This window comes from Drosophila hydei, unplaced genomic scaffold (assembly GCF_003285905.1).
Source record: "Drosophila hydei strain 15085-1641.00,03,60 unplaced genomic scaffold, DhydRS2 tig00000243-arrow-arrow-pilon, whole genome shotgun sequence".
In the NCBI taxonomy this organism is placed as follows: domain Eukaryota; kingdom Metazoa; phylum Arthropoda; class Insecta; order Diptera; family Drosophilidae; genus Drosophila; species Drosophila hydei.
Window position 1 is genome coordinate 1,060,929 of NW_022045693.1, and position 9,588 is coordinate 1,070,516.

Here is a 9,588-nt window from a genome sequence, read left to right on the forward strand (position 1 = left end):
AATTTAATATATGTTTTTAAATTTTACTTTAAGAATAAACAGCAACAATATATCGATGTTAATACATAATTCTGTTGACAAAAAACATCGTGTGTTCAGTTAATCGATACACACGCATCTCAAATGTGCAGCCCGGCTCAATATTATAAAAAAATAAGGTTGTTTCATGAAATCGAGAGCAACACTTTGCTCGGAATGCACTGAATGTGTTATTTTTTGTTATTTTCATAAAATATTAAAGAATACCAACATAAATTTCAATACAAATTCAAATAAAGCACATAAATATATTACTTACACATGAAATTCTGATACAACCGTATTATTATTAAATATGACGTCACAATCCACAAACAGAAAATGCATTCGCGCAACACGTAACCTTGGCCCTTGTCAGCGTAATTTATGTAAATTACAAGTGCACAAATAGCATTCAATATAGTAAGTGCATAAAAAATGGATGCCGACAGCAGTTCACGTTCACCAAGAGGTTTGTATTGTGTTTCAATGGCTTTTTAAAGCAAAATGTGCAAACAATGTTTTTGTTGTTTTTTTTCTAGTGACAAAATGTGAAAGTGATTTGCAATGGCAAGCCAAAAAGGACGCGCAGCATATTCCAAAAGCGTAATGCACAGACGGATCTACTAAAGACGATATTCTGGATATAAACGTATCAAACGCCGAAGATATGTAAAGTTAAATACTGAATGTAGATTCTTTTGTGTGTATTAAATGTAGATACGAGAAGGCGTGCACGCCCCAAGGAAAAGGTGCCATATTTTGCGGATGAGGGAAGGGAACGTGATCGAGTGAGGAATCTGCGGCATAGGAAAACATCGATAACACGCCCAACAACATCACATAGAGGAAGACCAATGCGTGCCAGATCCCGTTCATATTCAGCGGAACGTAATTGCTGCCAGCGACGTCGCCGTTCCAGGAGCTGCGAACGTCGTCACAGCGACACTCGCCATAAGCTAACCACAGCAACAGTTACAAAGCAGCGTCGACGTCGCAGCCGCAGCCGCAGTCGGAGTCGGTCGCGAACGCCACGTATTATAACGGTACCCGTGCCAGTGCCTGCTGCCGATTATCCATATGCCTACGTGAGGAGAATGCTCAATCTAAGCTCCGAGCTCAGTTGTTATCGATTAACCAATTGCTTTTCTTGCAGGCTTGGCCACCGCCGCCGCAGCGTCCACAATTTAATCCCATGTATGGCGCCGTGCCATACGGTATGCCATCGCGCCCTGTGTATCCTGCGCATCCTTATTTTGCTCCTTACCCACGACCGCGGCTAACATTTCCTTATCGAGCTCCTCCATTTCGACCGCATCCCCGATTCAGCTACAGAAATCAACGACCGGCGCCGAATTGAATTTTTTAAACTTTACATAATTACAAATTTATTTACTCAACTGCTATATACATTCGTGTGTGTGTGTTGATTTGTACATTAAATTAATAAATTATACACATGAAACAAAATAAAAAAACATAAAAATATTGCAATTATTGAAGAGGAGAGGGAAATTTTTTGATGGGGTCTTCAATTTGATTAAATCAGGCGCTAAAAAGTCGCAACAAAAGTCACACGAGGATAATGCTAATCACGTTCAACTTAAGGACTACTTTATGCCGACTTTATATACATGCACATTTACACATACATACATATTTTTGTGTTTTTTTAGAGAGAACTAACACTAGGGGAACTCCTAAGATTCATATTTATATATAAATATATATTCATATATATAATAGAGCACTATGTCAATAAATTATAAAAAATATATATATAGATCATTTTTGCATTTGCTTGTGTTAAAGCTCGACACGCGGACGAAATTGCAGCCGTAACGGTGGATCTCGAAAGCGCCAACGTGTCACATAGACAAATTTCAACGTGTGATCCTTGCCCAACAGTTCCTCATTACACAGTATATCGATCTAAAAAGGTTATCGAACAATGTATTAGGGAAGTTATCGCTATTGTATTATATTGTGATTATAATTTCAGCGATGAACTCACCTCCCGATACTTTTCGATGCCATTGAGTATCTTCTTAGCGACGAGCTTTTTGAGATGCGTTATCGTCGCCTGCGAACTGCAGCGTATGAAGCGTCTTTGCAGATTCTTAAAGTTATTGCTAATACACTCGAGGCACACGTTGACCTGTTCGTCGAGACGATGGAAATCGGATTCGGCATGCGCGTCCATCACCTTCTCGTTGTCATCGTCGTGATTTTGCGTTATGTCCTTGGGGCATGGCATATTTCGGCTCTTGTAGAAATCTCGTTCACGCCGCGATTCATCTGCAAATTCATACAGTTTAATAAGAAGTTCAATCAGTTTAATAACCTTTTTGTTTACCTTCTTGAAGTTTTGGCACCAATTTGTACACAATGTCCTGCATGGTGCGATCGAAGCTGATGTACTGCAGCGGATGTGATTGATGTATAATGTTGTCGCAGGTGGGGCATGTCTTTTTCTCCTCCAAGTGTTTGACCAGGCAGCTTTTGCAAACTAAAATATGTAAAATGCAAAATTTCATTATACATTTATATATTTGTGTGTATTTGTGTGCTTAAGTGCTAACTATATTAATTGTATATTGCTCAATTTTAGGTTTATTCTTCGTTTGTGACATCAAATAGCGTAGGATTAGGTTTTTGGCGTTGCCAGCTTTTCATAGACAAATTTCATCACCCACGCGATCAGCCGGCAACGTTCTCCGTATAACAAAACAGGGCATATAAGAGCAAATGCTTGATAAGTAACGGTATCACTTTCCCGCTGGAAGCTTTAGCTGGACATGACTGCGCGTAAAAGCACACGACAACGCCAACGGCAACCGGTGCAGGTGCTCGTGCTCATGCTCCCCCCACTTAAACTGTAACTGGCAATTAGCGCAAAAAAAAGAGCAGAAAGCAGAAGCAAAACTCACATGTGTGCAGACACTCGGTCACTGTGGTAGCATCTATGAAATAGCCACCACATATTTTACACGTTATATGCGGATTAATAGTCTTTAGCTTTACGCGCCGCTCCATTTTGGCAGTTTTATTAACAAATTTCTTATGAAATAAATAACTCTCGCTCGCTGCATAAAATTCTCTCTCCTCCCTCTCTTTGCGAACAATTTGTTGTCTTTTGCGTTTGGTTGGCGAATATTCGCTCTTCCTATTGCGCCAAATTGTGCGCAAACGTATGCAAAACACTCAACACATTGCTGTACATTTTAGCTATACACTTTAACAGTATTTTTACTATTATTTTTAAACAAATAAAAGAAATCACGACAAAATTGTGTGTACGTGTACGTGTGTGAGTGTGAGTGTACGTGTACATTGACCGTGGTGAATGGCGATTTGGGCATATCGTAATCATGCACTGTGAATGGTCAATGGTGCTGCCAGACATTTAGTATATATCTTAAAAATGTAAACAATCCAACGTATATTGAGAGACCAGCAATGAATTCATTATAAGAAATTTTAACATTCATGGTTGAAAAAACAAAAATTATTGCATGCAATGTTAATACATAGATGAGGCTCAACATTCATAGAAATTAGATAATAAATCGACATGCCACCACACTTACTGGTTTCTTAACGTCTAAGCTGTTAATTTAAATTTTTAGCCTGTAATACGAAAATCAGGGGCTTTTCTGATAATTATAATACATTTTAGTTTATTGCGCTATTTTTGTAGGAGCTTGTTTAAATAATTAGACAGTCGCCTGAACGGTTCTGCCAATCGGAATGCTGTTCATGGAATTAACATTTCTGTTAACTAAAAATACCGCCAAAAAATACCACAATATTGATTTTTTGCACTTGTTGCTTTTCGCGCAGCAAAAAGTTTACATTCTTGTTTTGAAATTCTAATTAAAGCAGAAAAGCTGTCAATTAACAAGTTAACACAGAAATAACAATAACAATAACGAAAACTTGTTTTCAGTCCAAAAACCCCGAACAGCAGTTTAGTCAGCAAAACTTCGCACGAGTCGATTTTGAGTCATTTTTTAAGCGAAGCAAGTTGTGATTTTTTTTTAATTTTACATTAAAGTTGAATTCTTTGCTCTTACTTGAGTTCAGTTGCGTTCAAGCCGTAAAACTGGGTGCACGTATTATGTCCGCTGGTCGCGTTTTCATTTATGGAGGGAAGGGAGCCCTTGGCTCGGCCTGCGTTGAGCATTTCAAAGCCAAAGACTACGTAAGTTTCCCTTTCACTTTTATTGTTGTTTTAATTGTAATTGTTTAATAATTTCAATTGTTTTTATTGCTCGGCCATCAGTGGGTTGGCAGCATTGATTTGAGTGAAAATGAAAAGGCAGATATTAGCATTGTCGTGCCACGCGATTCGAGTTGGGAGGATCAGGAATCCTCTGTGGTAAGCCAGGTGGGCAACTCTCTGGCTGGTCAAAAACTGGATGCTGTGATCTGTGTGGCTGGTGGCTGGGCTGGTGGTAATGCCAAGAAAGGTGAGTCGCTACAATACTCACCCAAGACGCGATCGAATCGACAATGAAATTCCTTTCTAGATTTGGCCAAGAATGCGGATCTGATGTGGCGGCAAAGCGTCTGGAGCAGCTGCATCTCAGCCACATTGGCTGCGCAGCATTTGAAGGAAGGCGGTTTACTGGCGCTGACAGGTGCCAAGCCTGCCTTGGAGGGCACGCCCGGTATGATTGGCTACGGCATGGCCAAGGCTGCAGTGCATCAGCTGACACGCTCGCTGGGTGGCGAAAATTCCGGCTTGCCCATCGATTCGCTTGTTCTTTCCATTCTACCTGTTACCTTGGACACGCCAATGAATCGCAAATGGATGCCTAAAGCGGATTTCAGCAGCTGGACACCTGTTGCTGAGGTAGCTGAACTCTTTGAAAAGTGGACGCAGTGCAAAGACCGACCGAAAACCGGTTCGTTGCTGCAGCTGATCACGAAAAATGGCATTACGGAACTCATTCCGGTGGAGTAGACTATCAAGATTCCAGATTCTCAAACAAACTAATACTGATACATATATACAATATATATATATATGCTTGTGCTTAAAACTATATGAATAAAGGGAAGAGGAAGGAACTTAAATATGCTTGCAAAGCAAAGAAATGAGATTTTTTAATGAAACTTTTATACACATAGAGCAGATAGATGAGCAGCTATATGCGAAGCTTAAATACCCTTTGCAAAGGCAAAGCCGGCAAAACAGGTTTAGACTTGGATTAAAGACTCGTATTATGGCAATAGTATATCGCAACTAAACACTTCCGATCTGCCTGTCAGACTCGTGTCAGATTCATTTGCATAGCTATCTAAAACTGATCAGATGATCGCTCTATCTGATCAGGCATACATAGGCTTTATATATATATACACAGACAACTTCTGGCAATTGTTGCATTACATAGTGAACATAAGCTTTTAATCATATTATTTTATTTAAAACAGATGTAACTTAGTTTAAAGTAGTTTTCAATCAGTTACGCTTTCCATCTGATGTATATATATATATGTTGCATATATATTATATATATATATATATCTTCCAAGTGCTGCATAACATAGTTAATGTACCCTCACAGACACCAAACTAGATTTTTTGCCGTCTTGCGCTCGCTTTCGTTTAATGCTTTTCCCCATATTGTTTACACCATTAGCTATTAGGATGATAACCTGTTGAACTATGATAATCGAACTCGACTTAAGTGAAGAGTAGTAGACAGCATCTCGTTTACGCCTTCTTCTTCTTCATGATCTTCATAAAGAGCACCATGGCTGAAAAGAGTGAAGAGTTAAGAGAGTGAATGAATCGCAATATCAACTTACCTATAAAAACGACAATAACAAAGACAAACATTAGCCAGAGCCAACATTTGTAGGCTTTGCGTGAATGCTGTTCGAGCTTCTCGGCCTCCTTGCCTAGTGTATTGATATTACGGTCTGCCATACCCGCGGAACGGGAGACCATTTCTGTATCCTTTTTGATAATTCTATTTGCCGTTTCCGTTTGCTCCTTCAGGTTGCGTGTCAGCGAGAGCATATGCTCTGTGATCTTTTCCTGAGCATTGTTGTAATACTTGACAGCTTCGTTCATGTTCATATTGTTTCCGCTGCTAGTTGCTTCGCCTGGCGCCGGCGAATCATCAACGACTCTTCTGCGACGCAGTGCATCCGCATCTGTAAGGCCAAGAGAAAGGGGAGCTGATTATTTTACTTCGTCTTTTACTGCGCTATCTACCTTGCAGCAGCTCAGTACGCAACTCGTTGTGCTTAGCTGTATTTTGCAGCTGTCGTATTTCCTGCATCGCAATGTCTGTATCGGAGCTCCTTGTGGATGCTTTGGAATTATTGTTTGCCGTATAGCCGGTGGTTTTTTTTAGTGCTGCCAATCGTTCCAAATAGCTGGGTATGCGTGCAGCGCTCGACGGACTGTAGCAGTAGTGGTTGAGTTTTCATTTTTATATATTTTCTTTCAGCCAAAAAAATATGTCCACTCACTCTTCCATAGCCGCCAGCTCAGCAACCATCGTGTCTAATGATTTGAGAAACTTTTGCAGGCGCCAAAAGTTGTCCTCGCTTTTGGCCAGATCCTCGCAGTTTGTCAACAGCGTTCGTATGTTTACATTTAATTTCGTTGCCATTTTATATACAAAAACATTAAGCAATTTATTATCGCCCACTTCTAAGCACCAAAAGCTACGTGTATCGATAACGATTTTTTATTTTATTTTTGCAATAGCTGATATCGATAGTATGGCTTCATCAACATTATCACGACTTGGTATTTTTTGGACTGGCTAATATCGATATTTATACAAGAATAGATTTGTATGCTAAAGCCAAATATTTTATAGAAGATTAATTAAACATTACAATTTAGTATCGTAAACTTAAAAATACCAAATTCTTAAATACAATTATACCTTTTTTTGCAATAGTTCGTATCGATAGTTATAGTTAATACTGGTTTCGATAGTCATACAAGGGCAGCTTGTTTGTCAAGCAAATGTCATTAAACATAAACTTTATTTGTTCATGTTTTAATAAGCATTATCTTGGCTTCGCACTATATAATTTATATATTCGCTTCTTTAATGAAATGCGTTGTCATACCTTTACTTTACAGCTTCTGACCACAATTGGCTCATTCGAGCCGCTTATGTGAGCTGCGTACCAGGCTATTGCGAACAGCTGAATTGCTCAACCAAATGCAACGCTTATTCCGAGGCGCTTGCCAACACTCCGTCGCGAAGTTCGGACGTAGAAACGCAAAGAAAACGGCAGTTTGCTGGAAAAATTTTTGCTTTGTGAATTTTAATTAAATTTAAAATTACTGCAAAAACCGCCAAGTGTGTACGTGAAAGATACGCAGGCGGAGTATATAGTGCCGGTTAAACTTAAGAAGTGCATGTTTTATAAAACAAAATGTGAATAGAAAGTGGCACAGCGTATAAGAAATGTAATGATAAAAAGAGTCAAAGCCAAAGAAATGCGAAAATATATACACATACATACATACGTATGTACATCCGCATACATATGCGCGTATGTGTGTCGTGCGAGAAAGAGACAAGGCCATGAGAGTGAAGCATATTAAAATTAATACATATAAATAACAGTGCAGCCATTTAACAATCCAGCATAATTAGCTACAATGTGTGTTATGTACATAACTGCATTTTAAATATTTCCGCAATAGCAATTATAATTGAAATGATTGCCGCTGGAAAGGGGATCATTTTGCGTGTGTGTGTGTGGTTGAGTGTGTTCCATGCAATGCGTGTGTGTGAGGCCACATATTTATATACATATGTATGCAAACGAAAGGAACATATAATTTGTCGCGGCATCTATGTAAAATAACAAATTATTACTTAGAAAATACAAAAATCAAGAACATAAAACAACCACTTAGCAAATTTAAGCAAAAATTATATTTAAAAAAAGATGTGTACCACATATTCGAAAGAAAACCTACGAAAGTGGTTGCTCGCGTCACTTCTACGTTTGTATATACGTGTGTATATGTGTGCGTGTGTGTATGACATACACACATAGGTGCGTTCGCCACAGACTGTGTGTGTGTGAATGCGAGAGGAATGCTGTCTATGTATCACGTTTCGCACTCTACATGTGTATGCAGATGTATGTGTGTGTTTAGTGTTGTGTAGGGCATAAAACATGAATCTACTGATTTGAATTCTGAGTCTTTAAAATTTTTGTTTGGTTTATGTTTTTAACCCAGTGCAATAGATCGTTGACACTCGCTCCCACAACAAAAACAGTGTTTGCATGATTGTTCGTTTGCCAAAACGTTCGACTGGCCATTTTGTCTGCGCCATAGTTGAGCAAATCGATCTGGTTTGTTCTCCGGTTTAAAAAAAAAGTTGCATCCCTAACCAGGCAGCATTCAAAAGCAGAGGGCGATGCACAAAAGAGACAGTGAGACCTAGAGAGAGAGAGAGTGAGCGTCCGTATAATAAACATGCACACGCATACACAAGAAAACAAACTTGTTTGGACGCGCGGCTTGTTCTCCCTCGCTCTCGATCTCGCTCACTTGCAAAATGAGCAAAACGCCGCTATTCGTTAAAAGAGAGAACTCACAAATCTGCTTTTGAGTGGGCTGCTGCTGCTGTTGCTCGTTTCTCGTTACTCGCTGCTGTGGACCGTAGTTGTTGCTCTCTCTCTCTCTTTTAGCAACTACTCAAAACCAAAAGCAAAGCTAGACGAGCAAAATTTCCATTGTGTGTGGCGATGTCGCGTCGTCGTTGTCGTTGCCAGCCACCAACAGCAGCAGCAGCAGAAACGGTCTCGCAGTCGGTTTTAAATTTTCTGACTCGTCATTTGGTATTGTGCGAAAAGCGAGAAAAACGCACTTATATACATATATTTATAAATATATACGTTCGGCTACGTATGTGTATATTGAGTAATAAATTAAAATAAATATGTATTTAATGCGGCGCAGAAGGCAGTGCAAGGTGCAAGTTCGATACAAAAAAGATTAGCAATAAATTGAATCGAGTCTCCCATCGCAGTCAATGCTCTGTGTAAACGTGTGTGCGTGTGTGTGTGAGTTTCTTTTTAAGCACAAACTCATTACAATTTACTATTACTCATCTGCTGCTGCTTCTTACCTCTGTTCCACACACAAAGACTGTGAGTGAAAGAGAGAGAGAGCGAGGAGGGCGAGAGAGCGAGTCGCAACACGCAAACCGCAAATAACTTACAACTTTATATTGTGAAAAATCGAAATACGAAAAATGTATACAGAAAAATGTATTTCAAAATGCACAATTTGCAAACATCGCAACAGTAGCAAAACACTGTTATGTGCAAACTTTTATAAACGACGCATTTTAAATATATTTAAAAAAATATCATACATATTTACTCAATTTGTATAAACTGTAGCTAAAAAAACTACCTATTTTAGTTTTTTCGTTTTCTTTTCTTTTTTTTGTCTACATCAACGATTAACGAAAACTCAACGACTTTCATCGTCGTGCGTCGGTGTTTATATGTATGCATGCATAAGTGTGACTCGTTTGCTCTTTCGCTGACACAGACACA

General features: G+C 39.1%; 4 protein-coding genes across 6 annotated transcripts; 2 read left to right on the forward strand and 2 right to left on the reverse strand.

Annotated features, from left to right (window-relative positions):
* Nucleotides 1-63: 63 nt before the first annotated feature.
* LOC111596010 (female-specific protein transformer) lies at nucleotides 64-1,430 on the forward strand. Of its 2 annotated transcripts, XM_023310030.2 has the most exons (4): nucleotides 66-490; nucleotides 561-670; nucleotides 739-1,106; nucleotides 1,175-1,430. In XM_023310030.2, the coding sequence occupies exons 3-4, from the start codon at nucleotides 876-878 to the stop codon at nucleotides 1,376-1,378; spliced, it is 435 nt and encodes a 144-aa protein (XP_023165798.1). In that variant the 5' UTR covers nucleotides 66-490; nucleotides 561-670; nucleotides 739-875; the 3' UTR covers nucleotides 1,379-1,430. The 2 variants fall into 2 exon arrangements, with proteins under 2 accessions (XP_023165797.2, XP_023165798.1); XM_023310029.2 differs by lacking the exon at nucleotides 561-670 and having other exon boundaries at nucleotides 64-490.
* Nucleotides 1,431-1,789: 359 nt separating this feature from the next.
* Nucleotides 1,790-3,353, reverse strand: LOC111596011 (polycomb group RING finger protein 3). The gene is made up of 4 exons (XM_023310031.2): nucleotides 2,949-3,353; nucleotides 2,375-2,527; nucleotides 2,033-2,316; nucleotides 1,790-1,950 (listed from the first exon to the last, which is right to left on the reverse strand). The coding sequence occupies exons 1-4, from the start codon at nucleotides 3,052-3,054 to the stop codon at nucleotides 1,825-1,827; spliced, it is 669 nt and encodes a 222-aa protein (XP_023165799.1). The 5' UTR covers nucleotides 3,055-3,353; the 3' UTR covers nucleotides 1,790-1,824.
* Nucleotides 3,354-3,842: 489 nt separating this feature from the next.
* On the forward strand, nucleotides 3,843-5,031 carry LOC111596015 (dihydropteridine reductase). Of its 2 annotated transcripts, XM_023310039.2 has the most exons (4): nucleotides 3,843-4,040; nucleotides 4,105-4,222; nucleotides 4,304-4,490; nucleotides 4,551-5,031. In XM_023310039.2, the coding sequence occupies exons 2-4, from the start codon at nucleotides 4,139-4,141 to the stop codon at nucleotides 4,985-4,987; spliced, it is 708 nt and encodes a 235-aa protein (XP_023165807.1). In that variant the 5' UTR covers nucleotides 3,843-4,040; nucleotides 4,105-4,138; the 3' UTR covers nucleotides 4,988-5,031. The 2 variants fall into 2 exon arrangements, with proteins under 2 accessions (XP_023165807.1, XP_023165805.1); XM_023310037.2 differs by having other exon boundaries at nucleotides 3,843-4,222.
* Nucleotides 5,032-5,607: 576 nt separating this feature from the next.
* LOC111596023 (vesicle transport protein USE1) lies at nucleotides 5,608-6,730 on the reverse strand. Its single transcript, XM_023310049.2, has 4 exons — nucleotides 6,511-6,730; nucleotides 6,251-6,441; nucleotides 5,839-6,189; nucleotides 5,608-5,787 (listed from the first exon to the last, which is right to left on the reverse strand). The coding sequence occupies exons 1-4, from the start codon at nucleotides 6,651-6,653 to the stop codon at nucleotides 5,744-5,746; spliced, it is 729 nt and encodes a 242-aa protein (XP_023165817.2). The 5' UTR covers nucleotides 6,654-6,730; the 3' UTR covers nucleotides 5,608-5,743.
* Between the last annotated feature and the right edge of the window lie 2,858 nt (nucleotides 6,731-9,588).

What these genes read in the sequence shown, in the direction of transcription:
- LOC111596023 (XM_023310049.2), bottom strand. Translation starts at nt 6,653, where the DNA reads ATGGCAACGAAATTAAATGTAAACATACGAACGCTGTTGACAAACTGC. An exon ending in GCGTACTGAGCTGCTGCAAG is followed by an intron (nt 6,190 to 6,250) that starts GTAGATAGCGCA and finishes TTGGCCTTACAG; the next exon opens with ATGCGGATGCACTGCGTCGC. An exon ending in TGTTATTGTCGTTTTTATAG is followed by an intron (nt 5,788 to 5,838) that starts GTAAGTTGATAT and finishes CACTCTTTTCAG; the next exon opens with CCATGGTGCTCTTTATGAAG.
- LOC111596015 (XM_023310037.2), top strand. Translation starts at nt 4,139, where the DNA reads ATGTCCGCTGGTCGCGTTTTCATTTATGGAGGGAAGGGAGCCCTTGGC. An exon ending in ATTTCAAAGCCAAAGACTAC is followed by an intron (nt 4,223 to 4,303) that starts GTAAGTTTCCCT and finishes CTCGGCCATCAG; the next exon opens with TGGGTTGGCAGCATTGATTT. An exon ending in TGGTGGTAATGCCAAGAAAG is followed by an intron (nt 4,491 to 4,550) that starts GTGAGTCGCTAC and finishes ATTCCTTTCTAG; the next exon opens with ATTTGGCCAAGAATGCGGAT.
- LOC111596010 (XM_023310029.2), top strand. Translation starts at nt 457, where the DNA reads ATGGATGCCGACAGCAGTTCACGTTCACCAAGAG. An exon ending in CAGTTCACGTTCACCAAGAG is followed by an intron (nt 491 to 738) that starts GTTTGTATTGTG and finishes TATTAAATGTAG; the next exon opens with ATACGAGAAGGCGTGCACGC. An exon ending in CCGATTATCCATATGCCTAC is followed by an intron (nt 1,107 to 1,174) that starts GTGAGGAGAATG and finishes CTTTTCTTGCAG; the next exon opens with GCTTGGCCACCGCCGCCGCA.
- LOC111596011 (XM_023310031.2), bottom strand. Translation starts at nt 3,054, where the DNA reads ATGGAGCGGCGCGTAAAGCTAAAGACTATTAATCCGCATATAACGTGT. An exon ending in GGTGCCAAAACTTCAAGAAG is followed by an intron (nt 2,317 to 2,374) that starts GTAAACAAAAAG and finishes ATGAATTTGCAG; the next exon opens with ATGAATCGCGGCGTGAACGA. An exon ending in GCATCGAAAAGTATCGGGAG is followed by an intron (nt 1,951 to 2,032) that starts GTGAGTTCATCG and finishes TAACCTTTTTAG; the next exon opens with ATCGATATACTGTGTAATGA.